The following is a 23,251-nucleotide window of genomic DNA, read 5'->3' as shown; positions in this document are numbered from 1 at the left end:
ACTCCTCACTCAAGCAAATCTCTCTCTGACATACGGATGGTTTGGGGCCTTGCTGAACATTTCACTTGAAGGCAATCCAATAGCAATACAGCTTTGCCCAAATGGGGAGAGAGGCTTTGCTAATTGCAGCCTTTTCCATTCGTTCAGGAGCATTTTGGACTTTAAAGCATTATGTCAAACATTATTACTTGATAAGGATCAAACCCTGTATTCCTAGTGAAAACACCTTGCTCCCATGAGATGTTCTTATCAAGTCTGATAGAGTGAATTCACTCCTTGACTTTGATACGGTCACACGAGGGATGACTCTGACCTTCCTTGTGTGAGAGTTGCATGACTCAGGCCCAAAACAATCTGAGAAACCAACTTTCTCAATCAAGTTCTAAGAGGGGCAAAAGTTTGTAACTGCCCTATCCAGTGAATGTCACCAATAGGACTGTTTTCACTTTCTCCCAGAAGTCACCCTAGGACATGTATTAAATGGCTTCAAGCCAGGCAGTGCCTAAGAAGCTAAATAATCTGGGACATGGTTTCTGAACAATCACAGGATGCGATTTGAGTGCATCATTTGTGCCTGGGATTACACAATGAGTGTGCATTGTGGAGCTTGTACCTCTTCTTTCATTCAATCCCAGACTAAAGCACAAATGCATATTTGTTAACATTTCAAAGCCTTTTAAGGACCAAATTGTGCTTTCTAAGCCATTAGCCACATTGGAGACTGAGGAGAGGCTCCAGTATAGCATGAACCCCAGATGGAAATTCAACTGGGGCTCTGGGGAAGCACATGCTGCAATGACGCATTGCCACTCTGTTTAAAGGTGTAGCATGCACTGTGCTCCATGCCAGGCCAGCATGGTTGCCGGGAGTGGGATGCTCTTACCCTTCCCCCTTTTGGGAAGTTAGTAGTGCTGTCAGCATGAGCTGGGCGCAGTGCCTGTGCTCTCCAATGGGATTATCCTTGGCTCCTGCCCAGGAGGGGAAGGGAAGGGAAGGCTCTCTGCATCATCACATCTTTGGGCACCTGCACTTAGATCTGATCCTCACCGAGACCTTAGAGTAGTAAAGGATTTAGTGTGGTTCGTGACATGTTGGAATCCAGTCTCAGAGGGGACAATTTATTTTCTGAAATTCCACTGGTTGACTTTCATGAGGATGATCAACTGGGAAGATTGTTTGGTATGTTCAGAGACAAGAAAATTACAAAGCACAGCCATTTCCACTTCACCTGCTTCTGCACAGTTCCGTATACTGGACATTACAGATGGGCCCAATAGGAGAACATATAAAAGACTAAAGCTTTTCCAGCATCCTTTTCTAGTAAAGGCAACAGGAGCCGTAACTTTATAACCTGTGATAAAAGTAAAGCCACTGTTGTGAAAATATCCACGTAATCCAGGGGTTCTCAAACTGCAGGTCGGGACCCCTCAGGGGGGTGCGAGGTTATTACATGGGGGGTCGCAAGCTGTCAACTTCCACCCCAAACCCTGCTTGCCTCCAGCATTTATAATGGTGTTAAATACATTAAAAAGAGGAGCAGAAGTTTGTAACAGAAGCTTGCTGTGTGAAAGGAGTCAGCAGTAAAAAAGTTTGAGACCCACTGAATTATAACCAGCTGTACATTAGGAAAACAGACTCCCTTCCTAATGAGTGGAGACGTTCAAATGTTGTATCTTACTGGTTCCTGGAGGCATTTTTAGAAGACTCACAATTTTCCTGCTTTACTAGTACAGAGGATGCAAAATTGCCCCTTCACTATGAAGAATGACGCATTTTGAAGGAGGGAAGCTTCCTGAGTTTTCTAAAGATATCATGATTGTTCCCTCCATCATTAGAATACAAGCATTTACAAAAGAAATATTACATAAGCACAATTCACTTATACTATATGACTACCCTTACACTTTGGGGAAGGTATCTACCCAACACAAATGAAGGTATATCTAGGCGAATAAAAATTCCTGGATGTCTTGTTCTTGTAAATTATCTTACTGACAACTGAATGGTAAAGATATATCCTCTACCACACCTTAGCCAAATGACAACTGGAGTTGCACTATGGTAATACGGTCTTGCATCACAACAGTGCACACTTCTGGAGTATTTTATTTCCCCAGTTAAGGGTACTATGAAGCAAACAGTCAAGAGAACTGGAGTAGGAGAGAATTTTCAGCCACAGCTGTTGTAGAGTTTGGTCCAACACAAACTGAAAAATATCTTTAGTCTCATGATTTTAAAAAAGGTGACCCCCCTCACCCCCAAGTTTTACAAACTATTTTTAGACACTACTATTCTTGTCCCTGTATGGAAGGATTAATTGGCGTCCTCTCATGTCATTGGGTACTGAAGATGTTCTGGAGATTTCCCTTGAATATTGAAATGAGCCTATTTGTAACATTAGCTTTCAAATTTCTAGGAAACCCTACGGAAATACAAATACTGTTATGAAGAGGGGCAGGGAGTGAACTGTCCTTAGATTAAATTAAATCTAGTTGGTGGTGTTTTATTATGCCAAATGGAACCTGAACCAGGCAAGTATGTTGCTGGGTAGCCAAATAGTTTTCACTGATAAAAGCTAAACAAACAGAAACTTCCATCTCTCAGAAACCAGCTCATTCGTAAAGAACAATACACTCTTAAAAAATGGGCCGGATCATCCTGTCAGGTGACTTCTTAAGGACCTGCACATGCAGATGTGATGGAACAGTCTGGTCCTCTGTACTTTTATGGATTAGCAGTGTACTTGTCTGTCTGAAGTCTACAATGGGCCAAATTCAGCAGTGGCTTAAGAATGGTGTAAGTGGGGCAGAAAAAAGGTATAGCTCTTTGGTATTCAGCAGGTGTCCAATTTATCCTCCCACATCCTACCTTACACCCCCACGTTAGGGGTTCTTCTTGCTTACAGCCTATTCTGCTGCTCAGCTTCAGTTACATGAATGCCAGATACGCGTCAGTTACATTGTTTTACCACTTACACCAGATATGGTGCGGGTAAGCAAATGACACTCTACTGTATCCATATTCATACAGTGCATTAAAATCTACATTTACTATTGCAATACTGGAAATAAAATCCATTGCCACAGGATCAATGTACCTTGTTTTAACCTGGCATCTAAACAAAGGACCAGAGTAGCTGTATATATCACAAAGATACATTTAACATATTTTTAATCAGAATTATGCAGTGAACTGAGATTTAATTGATTTCTGAGGAGTTAAGAAAAGGGTGTATTGTTTGTTTTATACTACCAAAACTCTCAGATTCTAATTTTCCTTTTTAAAAAGAGAAAATACGTTATTTATATAACAGGGAAATAATAATTCTGCACTTCATTCTTCCCTGCATTAGAGATTGGTGTCATTTTAGAAGGAAAGATTTTGTCTCATTCAGAAAAATGCTCTTTGAGCTACTCCATGTGGTGTGTATTTGACACACATTTTACTGGGTAACTAAGCACAGTCATAGCCTCCTTACCCAACAATGATTAAAATGAAAACACATTAGATAATGCAATACACATTTTTTTCTAACTTACTTTATAGACACACAATCAGGAAGACGCAAAGAACAAGGTTTGACCACAAAGTCAAATGGCAGTCTGAAATGTCAGCAATTCAATTATGCCCTCTGTCAGGAGGCTGGCTGCATTTACCTGTACATGCTAGCTAGTGTAGACTATGTACTAACATCACAAGCAACAATTTCTAGTTTCTGCTCTGGATAATGAGTGCATCCCATTTTAATTTTTCCTGATAAATTGGTTGCCACTAGAACCAAATAAACTAATACATAAAGTCAATAACAAAATGCCAAGCTATAACTTAATATTACTGTAAAGATTTATCAAATAGCATTAATTATTTACAGAGAATAAGCATAGATCACTGTCAACGTGAAAATAAACATTCACTTAACGTATACACAGAAACTGAGTGCAACAACAAAAAGCCCAAATAATAATGGCTACCCAATGGTGCATTTAGCTTCACTTAAAGTAGCTCCCCTTCAGTTCAGGTAAGACGTCACATTAAGTTTTTCAGGTGTGCATCCAGCTTAACAAACACAAACAAACAGAGACTATGTTAACTAGACCTGAGGAAGATTAGGAAGGTTACAGGGGTATGATACAAAAATCAGGCATATATACTAACACTAGTAGCCAAAATGTCAAAAAACAAACGTTACTGTAAGTTAGGTGTCTGACAACTACTCCCTGTCCCTCCACCAAACCAAAAAAGGGTCAGGAAATTCAGTTTTGAAACCATTTCATACCCTGTTGTTCCTAGGTATTACAGCATTATTATATGGAAAATCAACATCTGTTTAGAGACCTTTGCAATACAGAGTCATAATGGAGGACAGAATTTCAGCCTTAAATCTGAATTCCCTACTTTCTATTAAGTGTTTAAGTGGTTACAGTATGTGTCTCTTATTTTCCTTGCTTTTATGGTAATATTAATTTTCTAAAAGTACAAAAAATTCCCCTTAACTCCTCAAACCCACTATTCACTGAAATTGTACTGAGGTTTTTTTATATCCAAAACATTTGCACAATATGCAGATCACCAAAAGAACACAATGTAATGTGTCCTTGGAAGGTTATTACAATATCTAAGACCAATTAGGGATACTTTAATTTGCAGATTATTGCCGTGCTGATGTACTATGTCAGTGTGGCTACTCAGGATATGTACTGGTTCCCAGTTATACAAATCTGGGTGAAAAGTAGTTATTGCAAATGTGCAATATTCGCTTTTCTAAATGAAATCACTGGTCATTTTATTTTTCCACACACACAGTAAAAAGGTGATTAGCTCACATTATGCATTAAATCACATGCAGCATTTCATATGACAGAATGACCCTATGTCCAAAGATAGTGCTGCAAAAGAAGATTTCTATCAAAAAATAAATGGACAGATATAAATTAAATGGTTTGAACCAAATTGTACATGTTAACATCTAACCTGTATTACATTTTATGGTATAAGTATGAATCTTTGTTAATAGATACCAATAATGCCAAAACTGCAAACCGTTACGTTTAGCAGCACTGGCATGTGATGGTTATAACAAACACTAAGAGAGAGAATGCAGGAGTCTTAAGTCTGCTCTCTGGGTATGTTAATATGCAGCATCCCACAAAGGGCCCAATCCTGCAAGGGTCAGTGCAAGCTGAATGTGAGGATTTTACTAAATGTATGGGGACATGCACCCCTGAATAAAAGGGCAAGATTGAGCCAAGTGACTTTAATCCAAGTCTTGGTGATTTATGCAATTGGCAGCACTTTCCTAAATTACAAATAAATTACCTAAACCAGCTATTTGATACTTATGGTTTTTATGCACAAAAACTGTACTGGGGTATCAATTCAAAACAGAACAGGAAGGGAACACTTGATGACATACTGAAAAGCACCCAAGTCATTCACCCACACTTAAGAGAAAAAGTCCATCATATGTTTAATTAAATGAAAACTTGTTTTCCATTTAGACAAAATTTGCTAATATACACACAAGTGTTAAAACTATAATTGGAATGATTAAATGATCAACACAATGGAGGTAAATTAAATAACTGGTTTCAATACTTGCTTTGCATCCTCTTCCTGTGATAGCTGTACTTGCATCTACAGATTTTAAGGGAAAACAAGTGAATTACCCCACATCAGTTGAATGCCTCACACATTGAAAAAGATCCAGTTTTGACATAGTTATTTCGGTGACAACAATAATCAAGTGTAATGCATGATGGGTAAATCAAGTGATAGCTGTCCATCAATAGTTTAAGTTTTGCAACATAAGGGAAGTTACTTCCTTATGTGCTCATCCAAAGCATGTAGCAATGTTCCATTGATACAGTAAATGATTTTATTCTGATTTTGTTTTTCAAATTCCCTTGAATGGGCTTCCCCTTCCAAAGTGCTTTAATTTGAAGATTTGCTGAGAGCACTAGCAGAGCGACGAAGTTTCCCAGAGGCTTTGTTTTTGGTGGCATGGGGTAGTGTTGGAGAGGTCTGCTCTGCTAACTCTATTCCAGTGGTTACAGTAAGATCAGCACTCGCACTCATAGCGAGACAGCCTGAAAAGCAAGTGGGCAAGAAAATAAAGTATTATTAGAACAATAGACTGCATCCCATGACAAAAGTGCTTCCTAAAATACAAAAACAAAACCAAAATTCATCCCGTACGACTCCACTGAATTGACCAGAGTTGCTCTAGGAATGTAGTTGGCTCAAGGATTGGCCCAGTTGGCTAAGGGTTAAGAAGAATGAGCTGCTCCTACATGGTAAGGAGGCTGGTATTGGCTGTTTCCAGAGAAGGTATCAAAGGGCTAGGTTGTGACACGGACTAAGTGCCCAGGCAGGGGAGTACGAACCTCCCCTTCTCAATGTGCTGGCCAGTTCAGCTGAGCTGGCACAGAGGGTGTTATAATTTACTGCTGTCCCCTGAAGCAAGAAGGAAGCAGGGAAGGAATTGTGTGAGACTCAGAGGAGTGTTTCTGGGTCACAGTGTCTCTGGGGTCTACTCCTAGGTTGGTGCTTAAAGGTACAATATAGCTCTAAATCTCCCTCTTGCACATGTATTATTAAGTCTTTGTTTTGTGTTTCACTGAATGGCTTTGCAGTATTTAATTTCTCTGTTTCTGAAGACTGAAAATTAGTTTCCTTAGTATTAATATTTCTGATCATACAACAGTAAGGTGCCCTAACTGCTGATGCTGAAGAGAAAAAAAGCAACATTTTTTAAACAATTCCACTAAGGAAGCAGTAAATGAAATCACCATCATTTCTGTTGTATTTAAGAAGGCTATTTAAGAACTTTATGCAAAGCTTAGCAAATCCCTGTTGGCTACCATATAGGCCACATGTATTTACACATTGTTATTTTACACATTTAAGTTACAACTCATTTATTCCCAAAAGGTGATTACAACTAGAGGTCAGGACTAAATAGTTTGTCTGAATGAGAACAGATGAGGACACAGCTATTAAACTCAAAAGTAAATGAATAATATTAAAGCACGTGTGCAACTCGTCTTTCCCCAGTGCAATTATAATCATGCTCTGAGGAATACAAAAATGCATGCTGCAACACAGTTCTGTTGTTGCTACTGTCGTTTTGACTTGTCCCAGGACATTTCTGTAAGCGTGAATGCCATTTCATCAGCTCTCTTCTGGTACAATATTTTTAAACAATGGTATAGTTCTCCCTGTAAATCCTCAATACAAATATTTTTATTAGAGATGGGACTGAAGCAAAGCCCCTTATCCAAACACCTCCAAACCTCTGGGGATGGAGGAGGAAGATTCAGAATCCAAACTCAAACCTAGATCTAAATTTCACAGTTAGCCTCTATGTCTATAAACAGCTGAGCATCCACAAACTTCAGACCTTGAGCTACATTTTAAAGCGTAAGCCCATCTCTCATTTATCTACATACTAGATTTTCAGAGTGCTCCTGTACCTGGATTTAATTTACTTGTGTTAAGATAACGTTTTACATGTTTATAGCACCTTGCATCCTGAATGATCCCAAAACGTTGCAGATACTGTGCACAAACATCACCACTGAAATGCATCCGCTACTGAATTACATCTGCAGTGGAGCTGGCAACCAATTGGTTGAATATCATGCTATACAACAGCAGGAGGAGGGAAATAATTGGCCCAGAAACCATGGGGTAAACCGTGCCCTTATGAAAACTGTCAGGAAATCTTTCATATCCAAGAAAAGAAGACAGGACATCAATGGGTAAGGTCTTAACTGAAAGATCCTCATGTAGTAAACTGCATGATATTCCATTTACCTTGGAAGGACAAAGGACTAAGTTGAGTCTGCTGAGATTTGAACATGTGGTTCTAGGTATTTTAAACCTGATACTTAGGGCCACTAAACTACCTCATCCCATCCCTTCTTGTAGTGACCATAAAACCAATGAGCCAGACTCCTTTGCATGCTATGGATGTGTAAAGGAGCTGTAAACCCAGTCTAATGGGTGTTTTGCTTTGCCAGAGCAGTGGAAAGCAGCCTCAGAGCACTGGTGAACCTAGCCCAGTATGTTTCTGAACTAAAGCATTTTCATTTGAATCATTCTTTCCTGACGCCTGACAGAAGGGACCCATTCTAATGACTGCAGCTGGCATTCTAACATGACTCCACGGCTTTAGTTCCTCCCTGAAGGGGTTAAGATATTTTACAGAAAGTACATTTCATAAAATTATAAGTTTAGCAAACAGATTCTCAGAAATCAATTACACAAAAGCAACTCCCCGGTGTAGCTGCAAGCAATCCTGGGTTGTCTTCTGAGTGCTTCTAGAAATTCAGCTGCACCACTGTGAGCTAGACGCCTGTATTAATCTTACTTCTTCTCAGAAGCAGAGTCTGGAAATGCAAACTTGATACTCACATTTCAAATTATACTTTTTACTTACCAGTTTCATATTTTAAGTCAACTGTTTCAAGCAGAAAAAAAGCTCTTCTAAATAAGTGAAAAATGTGATTTAATATGCAAAGACATTTTCTGTGAAAAATGTGGACCTATTAGTTTTGGCTTAGAACTGGAAAAATGCTGTTTTCCCTAAGAAAGAAAGTGCGGGGAAGGGAGGGTGGTGCTGTATTTTACATTCCTGCAGCTAAGCAGAATGGCAGATGGTCAAAATAATACAATTTTCACCAAACGGACAAGCTCAAGCAATATTCATGCAAGCTCTCAACAATACAGCTCCTGCGCATATGAAAAGCAGTGCAGTTCAAACAGTGTGTAAGAAGGCATAGCCACACCTAAGCATTTAGAATCATCTACAACATTCCTTTAGCCTTTAGAGTTTGTACATTCCATCAGTCAAAACTTTCTTCTGGCAAGTCCTTAACTATGCAATCAACCTTGAAGCTCCCTCTAAACCGTCTTGATTGATAGGTAGACAGCAGCTGCAGAATGAGCAAGTAATAACCACAAAAGATAAAGGCTTTCATACAAATATTATAATTCCACTTGCAAGCTGTCTGGCACGAACTCAAATTACTTGGCCTTCTCTCGCAATGGAAGCTTGGAACTTTATTCAGATAACACACTCTAGCCCATTTAACTATGCATCAGTTTAGTGAAAGGAAACAGGACAATACCCACATTTGTAAAAATAAACAATACATTAATGTAAAGGTTACAATAAGATTTCAAGATTTTCCAACAGCCCAAAGGAGGTTTATCTAAATTTATATTCTAAATTTTTGAGGGGGAAATAGGCAGCACAAAAGTTCTAACTCATCAAAGCAATTATAAAAATGGCCTGGTAAAAAAGTCCATCACTAATTAATGAACATTAGCGTCTGAGATTCTGATTCACAGATGGCTCCGTTTTCGCCCTCTCAAATACACAATTCAAACACAAACACCTACCAAAAGATACATTTCAGGTAATGTAAAACAATCAATCATTTATAAGCATGGAACACTTTTTAGATGATACAATGTGGGTTATAAATAACCGTTCATCAATCCATTGAGCTTCTAGTTTGACAGGTTATTATTTAAAGGCTCTTGGGTTGCATCCATCTGTGAATCAGGATTCAAAGAGTTAATTCAGTGCTTCAAGCCCTCTTTGCCTAAGCCCAGCCTACCACTGAGCGTATCCAGCCAGCATGCTGCTGTCAGGCTGCTTCCTTCCATTCGATCAGTGCATTGGAAATTGCCCAGACAAACAAACAGAACCAAGGAGCCTGCAAAGGTCACACCTGGCGTGTGGCCCGCCGGCCTGCTCTCTGGGTCCTAAACCGCACCCCCAATCGCCAGGTTCAGGGCACTCTGTGTTTCCCCTCTTTTGTTTTCTTTTCCTCCCCCAGCTGTTCCATTCAGAGGCCCAAGTTCAGCAATCTGCCCTCCCCAGAAAGGGAGGCCCTTATTAAGCTGAGCTAACTCAAAGGGCCAGCACAGCACGTGCTGCTCCTTATCGGCCCCATCTCAAGATCCTATTCCATGGTGCTTAGCCAACAAAAAAGTAAATGGACTTAACTCCCATTGGCTCCCCTGCAGCAATTCAAACAAAAGTGCAAAGCAACAAAGACATTTTCCACTATGGCAGGTGTTGGTGTCAGATTCCGCCTGCAGCAAACAGGAGCAGAAGAAAGAAAGAAAAAAAAAGTATGTGCTTCTCAGACATGCAGGGGGATGCTAACAGGGCAGGCAGCCGTGCTCTTAGAGCTGCTACTCAGAGGTGAGCATAGTCGGGGTCGCTCTTTTCCAGCGCAGAGCTTGGAACTCATGTTTTGCAGAGAAGAAAGAGAGACCCGGCCTGAAGATGAGGTGGGACTGCAGTGCGAGAGAGAGACCCCACAAACCAAGACTTGTTTCAGCTTTATATTAGCAACAGAAGGAAGCTGGTTAGTAAATCTAGCGTGATGCCAGTGCTGTAGCCTGCTCGAGGTGTCACTCTTACCTTTCTCAATTACCGTAATGAGACCTTTACATATTTTAATCTAAAGGGAAAAAACACAAAATCATATAAATAAAGGAACAGCACATCTACTGCTCTGTTACGAGGCTCATAGACATTGCTTACACCCATTTAGTTGTGCAAGAACACTAATTGTGCATCTTAAAGCAAACAAAACATTCAGAAAGTAACTGAGATATTCATAATGATAATGGAAAATAATGATATTTTTTAAAGTTCACATTAGTGCGGTTGTCTGGCGAGCTGTAAGTGGGACGAGCAGACCAACACTTCTCTCCAATGTTGGTTGAAATGTGGAGAAAAAATTTGAGCACACAATCATTTCCACCCAACTTAATGACATATTACATGCACAGTACTATGAAATTATAGACATTCTAGTGCTCTATTATTGTCAGTCAATTAGTGGCTGTATAATTTCCAACAGCTGTAAACTCTGAAGTTTCATGAAGATTTAAATAGCTTTTACTTGCTGGTCAAGTTAAAAATCAGCAAGTGAATATATAATGTTAAGCTCTTTGGACTACATTTTTATAATGTAGAAGCCCACTTGTGCATGCAAAAATGCATGTACAATTGTGTGGGTGGATGCGCATACAATTCGTACAACCGCATGCACAAGCAAGGTATTTGCATGAACAACTGATGATTCAGATGATTCTGTGATCATTTGCATATGCAAATACTTGATTTGTGTGCAAAATTATGATAGCTATATTGTGCAATTGCACATGCTTTTTGTGCATGGATCTTGGACTTTATATTTCTGTTGCATTATGTCTAAAAGGGGATTACAACAATCAGTTCGTAATAAAAAGGAAAATTATACTTCTAACGAATGGTTTGTGATCCCTGAAAAATTAAAAGAAGTCAGTTTAAAATAATTAAAGTTTCTGATAGAGAACCCTTTAAACTGCATGTAGATTTTTTTTTAATTCTTAAAAAATAAGAGATTTTTCTTCTCTGATGATATTTATAAGGCTCTTTCTATCTGGGGAGAGAGGGCAGTCCTGAAAGCAATACCAATAAATATGCCCTGTCCCATTCCTGTCTATATGCCTGCCTGCTGCCTCAGTTTCAGCTTTTCTACTAACACCCTCTTGCATTTGCTGTGGAAGAACATACATGTGAGCTCTCCTAGTTCATGAGGGTGATTTCATCCCGCTAAAATATGAGACAGGAAGTGCAACTGACCAACACCAGAATAGTGAAACTGACTGCAAGGGATGTTAAACGCACAAAATAAGTAAACTGAAAGATATTGTTTTCTCTGTAATCTCTCTTCAGTCCAATAATTTTAGGTGTTATTGTAAAAACAGATGCATGTTATTCAGTGGAAAATGTTGCTTTCAAGTTGATAGCACCCTTTTAATAGTATCTTCAACAACTACATTTTAGATAAACATAGTGCATGTCATCTCAAAGAGTTTGATAAATGGTATACACACAAGAATTCAGTGCTGCCAACTGTCAAAATTTTTATCATGAGTCTTGCAATATTTAGTGTTTTTTCTGAAGGCCCCAACTCTTGGAGTCATGTTATTAGATGGGAATCAAATCTTTCATTTAAAAAAAAGTTTCTAGCCCTCACTGATGCTAAGAAAACCTGGAAAATGTGAACCCTAAAGGCTCAAACACCAGAAAAACAAATGAAGAGAACCCCCAAATTTTTTACTTTAAAAATATTCTGATTTTTAAGCAAATCTCAAGATTTTTTGAGGCCTGACTCATGATTTTTGAACATGGGATGAGGGGTGTTTGGCAAAACTGGAAATTGCTTTATCACTAGTATCTCATGGGTGGGAGGGTAAAGGAAGCAGAATATGGACAATCAGACAACACAGTACAAAATGGGGAAGTTTTGACCAAGTTAATAAATCTCTCTTTTCGCAAGAAAAGCTTTCAGACTTAATCTGAGTGTAACTGATGCACCAATACCTGCCTGAGTCTGCGGAAAACCTGAAACAATAGTTCAGGTGTCTAAAGGGTTGTTAACTCTGACACCTGTTGCTCTGTGGGCAGCCCTGACAACATCCTCACAGCAGTTACTTGATCATGGCTCTGCTGAGGTGGTGTTGGCAAAGCAGTCCCTGCTTTGGTGGGTAGCAAATGAGTTCTCCCCAACTCTGGGATGGGACTCAACCTGCCAACACAGGGACAGCTGGTGAGAGAAGGGCCAGGCCTACCTGAAGAGAAGTGGTGGAGGGCTCCCCATCACATAGTTTATTGAATTGCTCCTGCCCCGTTCCAAGGAAGGCCAGAGCCATGAGGGGGCTTCATTTAGGGAAGTGCCTAGGATCCTTGATTGTCTAACTCTGGTTCTGCATACCAGTAGTTCCAGGGTTGCAGTATTTTTCACCTGATGTTTAGGTATCTAAGGGTATGTCTATACTGCAATTAAAAACCCATGGCTGGCCTATGCCAGCTGACTCAGGCGAAGGGGCTGTTTAACTGTGCTGCAGATGTCTGGGCTCAGGTTGGAGCTCAGGCTCTATGACCTTGTGAGGTGGGAGGGTCCCAGACCTCAGGCTGCAGCCTGAGCCTGAATGTCTACACTGCAATTAAACAGCCCCGTAGACCCGAGCCAGCTGCGGGGTGTCTAACTGCAGTGTAGACATATCCTTAGAGTATGTCTTCACTACAAAAAAAAGTGTGCATTCTTAACTTGGGTTAAAATAACAGTGAAGACAAGGCAACTCTGCTTTCAACTCAGACTAGCAGCTCTAGTTCAACCCAGGCTCCCCTACAGGCTTTAACTCAAGCTGCTAACCCGAGTTAGAAACCCAGCTGCTGTGTCTTCACTGCTATTTTAACCTGAGTTAGCTAACCTGAATTAAGAACTCGTTTTTTGGAACAAAGACATATCCCAAGTCATCTTTTTTTCATTTTATTACAACTTTATTCACATCAAACCAATAGAAAATGGTTAGCTATCTGCCATTCTCAACATACAGTTGAGTCTTGGGTCTGAAACTTTCATGTGAACTCTTCGTTCCTTCTCTTTTCCCACTTTGGTATAAGTGAGAGATTTTTGGGGGTAAAAGGATTCTTCTTATACCAATAATACCAACATTATCATCTGTCCATTTAGTGCATGAGTGTTTCTTTTCCCCAAGTTTCAGAGTAGCAGTCGTGTTAGTCTGTATCCGCAAAAAGAACAGGAGTACACATGCTTGAAATAAAGCATGTCATTTTATAGAAGCAATGCCTGAATCAAAGAAAAAATATAGTAACCAAAGAAAGAATGCTCTAAGAATATAGATGGACTGCAACTTTGCTGCAAACCTCTTTCACTTGACATTGAAAATCTTAGTTTTAAAATATTAAATGCTAAAAGAATTGCAAATACATTTCCTTTAAAGACAAATGTTCTTGGGGAGGGAAGGCAGATGTTTCCCAAAAGAGTTCATCACTGGGAAGCTACAGGCATGTATGTTTGGTACTGAAAGGAATAAGCTGCAGACAACATGTTCTCTCTCTCTGTCCCTTGTCACAGCAGCATCTGAGGGAGTTTGGAGTGTGGTTCTGTGTGTGTTAAATAAGAACAAAAAGATAGAGAACATCATCATCTCATCTGTAAATTCAACCTTAGGTCCCTTATTCCTGCCACTCCTCACGGTCAGCTCACTTTCCTTATAATTCATCATACTCATATGGCTCCCATTACTGTAGTAATTACAACACTCCTGCGAAGTAGGAAAGTACTATTACCTCTATGTTAACACTGGGGGGAGGGGAAGGGAAAGGGGGCTGAGGCATAGAGAGACTAAGTGACCCACCCAAGGTCACACAGGAAACCCATAGCGGAGCAGAGAACTGAAAGTCTGAGACCAGTACCCTGAGCACTGGGCTAGCCTTCCTCATAAGCTATTCCATGGTGGCGGTATTTCTTAGATGGCTGCCTCAGTAGAGTGTTCCAGGCTAGGAAAAAACGGTTACTTACCTTTGTAACTGTTGTTCTTCGAGATGTGTTGCTCATATCCATTCCAGTTAGGTGTGTGCGCGCCGCGTGCACGTTCGTTGGAAGATTTTTACCCTAGCAACCCCAGTGGGTCGGCTGAGCGCCCCCTGGAGAGGCGCCATAACGGCACCGCATATATACCTCAGCCGACCCACCTGACCCTCAGTTCATTCTTGCCGGCTACTCCGACAGTGGGGAAGGAGGGTGGGTGTGGAATGGATATGAGCAACACATCTCGAAGAACAACAGTTACAAAGGTAAGTAACAGTTTTTTCTTCTTCGAGTGATTGCTCATATCCATTCCAGTTAGGTGATTCCCAAGCCTTACCTAGGCGGAGGGGTCGGAGTGAGACGTGGCGGAATGCAGGACCGCAGAGCCAAAGGCTGCGTCATCTCTCGACTGTTGGACCAGAGCATAGTGAGAGGCGAAAGTATGAACCGATGACCAGGTCACCGCTCGGCATATTTCTTGTATCGGGACGTGTGCCAGAAAGGCAGCGGAGGACGCCTGGGCCCTGGTAGAGTGGGCGGTGAGATGGCCCAAAGGGACATTAGCCAAGTTATAACAGGTGCGTATGCACTCTGTGAGCCATGAGGAGATCCGCTGCGACGAGACAGGAAGACCTCGCATCCGGTCAGCAATTGCCACAAACAGTTGAGAGGATTTACGGAATGGTCTTGTCCGATCAATATAGAAAGCCAACGCCCTACGAACATCAAGGGAGTGAAGTCGTTGCTCCCGCGAGGATGCGTGAGGTTTTGGAAAGAAGACCGGAAGGAAGATGTCTTGGTTATTGTGGAACGCGGACACTACCTTCGGGAGGAACGCTGGAAGTGGACGTAGCTGCACCTTGTCCTTATGAAAAACGGTGTACGGTGGGTCCACCGTGAGCGCTCGGAGCTCAGAGACCCGTCTGGCTGACGTGATAGCTACCAGAAAGACCGTCTTCCAGGACAGGTACAGCAAGGAGCAGGTGGCCAACGGCTCAAAGGGTGGGGACATGAGCCTGTTGAGGACCAGATTGAGGTCCCAGGTAGGAGTCGGATGATGTACCTGGGGGTAGAGACGGTCAAGGCCCTTTCTGAATCGGGTAGTCAACGGATGAGAGAAAAGCCAAGATCCTCCCTCACCGGGGTGGAAAGCGGAGATGGCCGCTAAGTGCACCTTTAGAGAGGACAGTGCAAGGCCTTGCTGTTTCAGTGACCAGAGATAGTCAAGGACCATCGGGAGCGGAAGCTCCGAAGGAATAGCGTTGCGCGCTTGAGCCCAGCAAGCGAAGCGCTTCCACTTGGCCAGGTAGGTAGAGCGAGTGAAAGGCCTTCTGCTGCTCAATAAAACATGCTGCACGGGAGCAGAGCAGCGCAATTCCCACTGGTCTAGCCATGCAGGAGCCACGCCGTGAGGTGGAGGGCCGTCAGGTCTGGGTGACGGAGAGTGCCATGATCTTGGTTTATAAGATCCGGGTGAAGCGGCAGAGGAATTGGGCTGGCTACCGACAGACGGAGCAGCGTGGTGAACCAGTGTTGCCTGGGCCACGCTGGCGCGATTAAAATGAGACGTGCTTTGTCCCGTCGGAGCTTCAGCAGGACTCTGTGGATGAGGGGGAACGGGGGAAAGGCGTAGAACAGATGACGAGTCCATGGAAGGAGAAACGCGTCTGACAGAGAGCCCGGTGACAGGCCTTGAAAGGAGCAAAACTCTTGGCATTTGCGGTTTGATCGGGATGCAAACAGGTCCATCTGGGGAAATCCCCACTGTTGGAAAATGGCATGAGCGATGTCCGCTCTCAGCGACCACTCGTGGCAGAGAAAGGATCTGCTCAGGCGATCCGCGACGGTGTTCTTGACGCCGGGAAGGAACAACGCCACCAGATGTATCGAGTGGGCTATGCAGAATTCCCACAGTAGCATCGCCTCGTGGCAGAGGGGGGAAGAGCGGGTCCCGCCCTGCTTGTTGATATAGTACATGGCCGTTGTGTTGTCCGTAAAGACTGAGACACAACAGCCGCAGAGACGAGTTTGGAACGTCTGGCATGCCAGGCGCACTGCACGTAGCTCCCTGACGTTGATGTGCAGGTTAAACTCCTGCACCGACCAAAGGCCCTGAGTACGAAGATCGCCGAGATGAGCTCCCCATCCGAGGGACGAGGCGTCCGTTGTCAGGGAAAGGGAAGGTTGAGGCGGATGGAATGGGACCCCTGCACATACGTGTGATGGGGTCAGCCACCAGTCCAGGGATTGAAGGACGCTCGTTGGAATGGTGAGCAGGATATCCAGAGGGTCCCTGTGCGGACGGTATAGCGAGTTGAGCCACAACTGGAGGGGGTGGAGGCGGAGCCACGTGCGTGCAAGCCGCCATGTGACCGAGGAGGCGGAGACAAGTGCGGGCCGAGGTCATATGAGAGGTCTGAAGGGCGCGAATTAGCTGTGTAAGGGCCTGGAATCGTAGCTGAGGAAGGTAGGCTCTGGCTAGAGAAGAGTCCAGGGTCGCGCCAATAAAGTCCAATCTCTGAGTGGGTACTAAGGTGGACTTCTCTACGTTGAGAACCAGGCCCAGACGCATGAATAAATCTTTGATCACTGCCACATGTTGCTGGACTGTGGCCTGCGAGTCCCCCCGATAAGCCAGTCGTCTAGGTAGGGAAAAACGCAGATGCCGTGCCGACGGAGTTGGGCGGCGACAACGGCCATGCACTTCGTAAACACCCTTGGAGCCGTGGAGAGGCCGAAGGGGAGGAGCACAAACTGGAAGTGAAGGTGAGTGATTGTAAATCGGAGGAAACGTCTGTGTGGTGGAAAGATGGCGATATGAAAATAAGCGTCCTTCATATCGAGGGCGGCATACCAGTCTCCCGGATCCAATGTAGGAATAATGGTCCCCAGGGATACCATGCGGAACTTCAACTTCAGCATGTATTTGTTGAGGTCTCGCAGGTCGAGGATGGGCTGGAGGCCCCCTTTGGACTTGGGGATCAAAAAATAACGGGAATAAAACCCTTTGCCCCTTTCCCTCTCCGGAACCTTCTCTATCGCTCCGATAGCGAGGAGCGAGTGCACCTCTTGCAAGAGGAGTTGCTCGTGAGAGGGGTCTTTGAGGAGGAACCGGGAAGGAGGGTGGGAAGGTGGGGGTGAAACGAATTGGAGTTGGTAACCACGTTCCACAGTGCGTAGGACCCAGGCATCGGTGGTCAGCCGGGCCCACGCCGGGAGGAAATGGGAAGGATGGTTGGAAAAAGGCAGGGAGGGATCTGGAGAAAGATCTGGTATGTCGTCCCTGGGCGCATCTTCAAAAGGATGGTTTAGGCCCCGCTGGTTTGGAAGGGGCCCGCCCTTGGGACGGTTGGTGGCCAGGTTGCCGTCTACGTCCCCCTCGACCCCATCGCCGACCAGAGTCCTGCCTGTAGCGAGGCATATAGTAAGGCCGGTTAAGCTGGGGGCGGAACGGACGCCTCTGGGTCGCAGGGGTATGCATCCCCAAAGTACGGATAATGACCCTATTGTCCTTGAGGTTCTGGAGTCCGTCTTTTCAGAGAACAGAGCCTTGGAGTCAAAAGGAAGGTCCTGAATGGTGTACTGTACTTCAGGGGGAAGCGTCGAACTCTGGAGCCAAGAGATCCGGCGCATGGTAATGCCCGAGGCTATAGTACGCGCCCCCGAGTCAGCTGCGTCCAAGGAGGCTTGTAACGAAGTGTGCGCTACCTTTTTACCTTCCTCTACGAAGGCTGCGAACTCCTGTCGTGAGTCCTGAGGTAGGAGTTCTTTGTACTTTTCTACCTCAGCCCATGTGTCATGTCCATAATGGCTCAACAAGGCCTGCTGGTTAGCCACTCGGATCTGCAGGGCACCAGCAGAGTAGACCTTGCGACCAAGCAAGTCCATACGCCTGGCTTCCTTCGATTTAGGAGCCGGGCCTTGCTGGCCGTGGTGCTCTTTATCGTTGGCAGATTGGACCACTAACGACGAGGGGCTAGGGTGGACATACAAATACTCATATCCCTTGGAAGGGACCATATACTTGCGTTCCACCCCCCTGGCTGTGGGCGCAATAGAGGACGGAGTCTGCCATAAGCTATCAGCAGTCGCCTGGATAGTCTTAATGAAAGGGAGGGCTACGTGGGTTGGGGCGTCCGCTGACAAAATGGTCACTATTGGATCGTCCACTTCCGATACCTCCTCAGCCTGTAGGTCCATTCGCAAGGCCACCCTGCGAAGAAGCTCCTGGTGTGCCCGTAAGTCAATTGGAGGGGGACCTGCAGACGATGACCCTGCCACCGCCTCATCCGGCGAGGAGGAAGAAGAAGAGACCTTGGGAATGATGGCATCCCGCTCAGCGTCTGGGACCTGGGAAGGTTCTTGTTCCAGAGGTTCCTGAGCAGGCTGATTACCTTCCTCTACGAATGATGGTACCTCAGTGTCAACTGGGAGGCGGCTTATCGTAGCCTCTGGGATGCGTGGCTCGTGTGGTACGGTGCGCGTGGTAGGCACAGGAGCGCCTTGGGCTGGATGATAGGCCCAAGGGGTCCAATAACCCCAGTGATGAGGGTCCTGGTCCGCATAGTGGGACTGCTGGAAGACTCCCGAAGGGACCCGAGGGTCATGGTCGTCGACGTAATAGCTGTCGGCATGTGAAGAGGCCGACGCGTGCCTGGAGGGCCAGGGAGGAGCGGATAACCCCTGTGCCGAAGTGCCAACTGATCGCGTTTCCCGCCTCTGTGGCGACCGGTGCCGGGAGGCATCCCAACAGCGAGAGCGGGAGCGAGAACAGGACCTCCGACCAGCGCGGTGCCGGGAGGTCGACCGGGACCTCCACGCTTGGTGCCGAGAGCGGCTTCGTGAGTAGCGGCGGCCATAGCGGTACCGCGATCCGGAACGGTGCCGGGAGCGATGAGTCGGAGAGCAGGAGAATGACCGGTGCTGCGAGTCTGACCGGTGCCGCGTAATCGAGCAGTGCCGGGACTGCGATCGGCGTTGCGATCGGCGTCTGGAGTGAGATCGGCGTCGGGATCGTGAGCGCTTGTGAGACCGGGAGCGGGATCGGTGCCGGTCAGACTCAGTGCCAGCAGGTGGTTTGAGCATTGATGGCTTGCCCATGGAACGGGGCGCCCGCACCGGCGGAGCCGGGGGCGGAGGCACAGCCGGGTCTGTCAAAGCAATAAGGTCCCGTGCAACTGCGAAGGTCTCCGGAGTCGACGGCAGTGGGATCTCTACCGCGGCCGGAGCCGGGGAGGCCACAGGTGCCGGACTCGACGGCCTCTGAGGGGCCAGAGTCGACGGTGCCGGCAGAAGCGTCTGTGCTGGACAGCTGGTGCCACGGCAGGTTTTGGTGCCGGGCGGTCCGGTCGGGGCGCACTCTGGTGCCTCGGAGCAGGTGGTGCCAAAGAGGCAGCGGCCTTCCCTTTCTTCGCCTTTGGCGAGAGAGAGCGTCCCTGGGCGGATTTCGGTGCCGATGGCGCTCTTGGTTGCTGCACGGAAGAGTGGCCCGGCGCCGTGGCGGCACTGCGAGAGTCTGGAGGGACGGCGGGCGGTGCCGCAGCCGGAGGGGTTAAGGCTGCCTCCATGAGGAGTTGTTTGAGCCTAATGTCTCTCTCCCTCTTCCTGCGAGGCTTGAAAGCCTTGCAAATTGGGCACTTAGAAGACAAGTGCGACTCTCCCAGGCACTTTAAACAGGACCTATGTGGATCCCCTGTAGGCATAGGCCTGCGGCAGGCCGAACATGGCTTGAAACCCGGGGAGCCGGGCATGTGCTCCGGTCCTGGGTGCGGGTGGGGGCTAATCGCCGAACCCGCTAACTATCAAACACTAAACTGATGAAAAACTACTAAAAACAAGAAAACCTAAGACTAAGATATCAACTATGTACAATTTTTACAGAGAAGAACTATGAAGAAGCTAGGGAAGCGGAGGTCAGGCAAGCTGCACTCCACTGTTCCAACGACCGACACGGGCGGTAAGAAGGAACTGAGGGTCGGGTGGGTCGGCTGAGGTATATATGCGGTGCCGTTATGGCGCCACTCCAGGGGGCGCTCAACCGACCCATTGGGGTTGCTAGGGTAAAAATCTTCCGACGAACGTGCACGCGGCGCGCACACACCTAACTGGAATGGATATGAGCAATCACTCGAAGAAGAACTGTTATCTACCCAAATATCCCTGCCAGAAGATTAGAAGGTTATCTTCCCTCAAGGTGATAATGCAGTGACTTTAACTCAAAACAATTCAAGACTCATAACAGCTGCCATACTGGGTCAGACCATGATCTATCTTGCCCAGTATCCTATCTTGCCTTGTACCAAACCTTCAGGGTAGTATGCAAAGCAGGGCAATTATGACATGATCCACCCGTCTTTCACTCCTGGCTTCTGGTAGTCAGTTTTAGGTCGTTCTGAGGTTGCATTTCTGACCCTCTTGGCTAATAGCCATTGATGGACCTATCCTCCATGAACTTATCCGGTTCCTTTTGAACCCAAGTTATACTTTCGGCATCACAACATGCCATCGCAATGAGTTCCACAGTTTAGTTGTGTATTTTGTGATAAAGTACTTGCTCTTGTTGTATTAAACCTGATGCCTATACATTTAATTGAGCGCCCCTGGTTTTTGTATTGCATGAAATGGTAAATAATAGTTCTCTATCCACATCATTCATCATTTTATAGATCTCTCTAATACCCACCCCCTTAGTTCCTTTTCTAAGATGAATAGCCCTTATATACACCATATAATTCCAGAGTGTGTATCTTTTTTCCCTTCTGACCCTTTCAACATGTGGCATGACAGGCACATCTTCTTTCAGATGTCTTGTGTCATGGCCCCCTCCCTCCCTGACACACAGCTCTGTTACACTTTTCAGGATCCTTTGATGTGGCTGACTTTTCAGACCTGAACCTCCCTTCCCCAAATGTACTGTCTTACGGTATCTCTAAAGAGGGAGATTTTAGTTTCTCCCTAATGTAAGGCATTAACCATTGTAATCACTATGCTGGAAAAACAGTTTAGGTTCCTATTTTTCAGAACATCTTTGGGCTTGCCTACACAAACACTGAGTTTGCGGCAAGCTGGGGTGCAAATATACCCCACACTAGCCTGCCAGGCACTAAGGGTGAGTATGGACCCTGCTGCCACACGCTAACCATTCCCTACTGCGCTTTGATATACCCCAATTTGAAATGGGAGGAGATGAAAGCACACTAGGGAATGGTTAGCGCACAGCGGCAGGGTCCACAGGGACATACCGCACAGCACACTAGTGTAGGGCACACTGACACCCCAACTGCCGCACACTAAATGTTTTGTGGACAAGCCCCTTCATAAGTTGAAGTTTCTTTGTAGGCGTTTCTACGGTGTCATTGTTTCTCTGTTGACTCTTTCACCCTATTACCCAAAAAGATATCCTTCACTCCAAGGGCCTTCTGCTCTTTCTTCTGGCCTAATAACCATGATTTCACACGATGATTGTCCTTGCTGGACTGTTAACCTAATCCCAGCATACTGTCTGTCTTACATCTAAAGTTTAGAGAGACAAGGCTCAAAGAATTCTTATCTGTCTCAACATTAATTCTAATCAAATATGGATTATTTGCAGTTTAAATGTAATCTGTCGCATATCTGAGGTAATTATTAAAATGCAGTTGTAAATGTGCCTTCTTTAATTTCCCTTTCAGATTGGAATTATGCAAGAATTTAAACATTTTTTATGATGATCAGATTTATCCAGTGACTCTAACTTTTAAAAATAAAATTGTTATAAAGATTCTGACACTTCTGATTATAGAGTATGTTGGGACAATGGAACTGAGAGATCTTCTCTGTCTACAGGAGAAAGACTAGGGCCAGGTCTATACTACAGACTTTTGCAGTCATAGCTATGTTAGTCAGGGATGTGATGACATGTGACATAACTGACCTAGCTGTGCCAACAAAAGCCACTAGTATATAAATGGCCTAAGATATTTAAGGCCTATGAACTATTCCCTGGTACTCTGGAAAAGAACTAAAATCACTTATCCGAAACTATGCTAAGGAGACTCTAGTGCACTTCGTTTTGAGAACTGGTCTTTTGTCGATAGGTTCTAAGATTAATCAAAGCTGCATTTGATTGCTTGGGTAACAAGAATACTGAAAATCTCTGGAAAAAAAAGACTGCTATGGACCACTGCCTAAGAGAGTATAAATCAGGAATAACCCATAGTTGCGATCTGTATCGATTCTGTCTTTCCTTTTCTTTGCCTTCCTTTACTTCCTTCTCTCAAGCTATCAGTCTAATGGTTGTCATGTCCAATGAACCTGAGGCCATGATGTCTTGTAGGTTTAAGAATGCATCCGGCTACCGGGAAAGAGGAGAAAACTTACTCCAACAACAGGACTTTGCCTCCAATCCTGCCATCCAGATTGACCTAAGATGGACCAGGGAGTCTGCCTGCCAGAGAAAAGCACAACTCCTACCTGAACTTAACAAGTCACTACTTATCTACTTCAGCTGGTGTGACAAAGTAAAACGGTTCTTAATGTTTCCTCTAAATACTGTAGGGGTGCCTCAGTTTCTGGCCAACACTCTGTCTCCTGGCAACTAATGGCCCGGTCCTCTCCCTGCAAGGGAATGCTAAAGGTGTGGGAGAACAAAGAGGTCAGGTGACCTCCTGGCCCAGGAAAGGAACTCAACAGAGAAGAAGGGGCTGGAGGGGGTTTCAGTTAAAGCTGGCTGGGGATGAAAAGTAAGTGCAGACGGGGTTATCTGGCTCGCTGGGCCCCAAAATGTACCCGGCTAAGGAGTCCCGTTCTCTGTACCTACAAGCTCTGTTTTAGACCGTGTTCCTGTAATCTAATAAACCTCT

At 44.9% G+C, this 23,251-nt stretch overlaps 1 protein-coding gene across 5 annotated transcripts in view; it reads right to left on the bottom strand.

The window, feature by feature from the left end:
- Positions 1-5,450: 5,450 nt before the first annotated feature.
- The window catches only part of RALGAPA2 (Ral GTPase activating protein catalytic subunit alpha 2), a 288,164-nt gene continuing 270,363 nt past the window's right edge, over positions 5,451-23,251 (bottom strand). For 2 of the 5 annotated variants that reach the window (XM_039528550.1, XM_039528556.1), the window contains one exon: positions 5,451-6,086. In XM_039528550.1, the coding sequence (XP_039384484.1) occupies positions 5,932-6,086 (155 nt within the window). In that variant the 3' untranslated portion in view covers positions 5,451-5,931. Of the gene's footprint in view, positions 6,087-8,278; positions 8,391-10,441; positions 10,482-23,251 lie in introns of those variants that run through there. The other 3 variants (XM_039528554.1, XM_039528553.1, XM_039528555.1) reach the window with 3 other exon arrangements.

This window comes from Mauremys reevesii, linkage group 3 (assembly GCF_016161935.1).
Source record: "Mauremys reevesii isolate NIE-2019 linkage group 3, ASM1616193v1, whole genome shotgun sequence".
Taxonomy (NCBI): Eukaryota; Metazoa; Chordata; order Testudines; family Geoemydidae; genus Mauremys; species Mauremys reevesii.
Note: the sequence above shows the minus strand (reverse complement) of the source record. Positions and strands in the feature narration are given on the sequence as shown.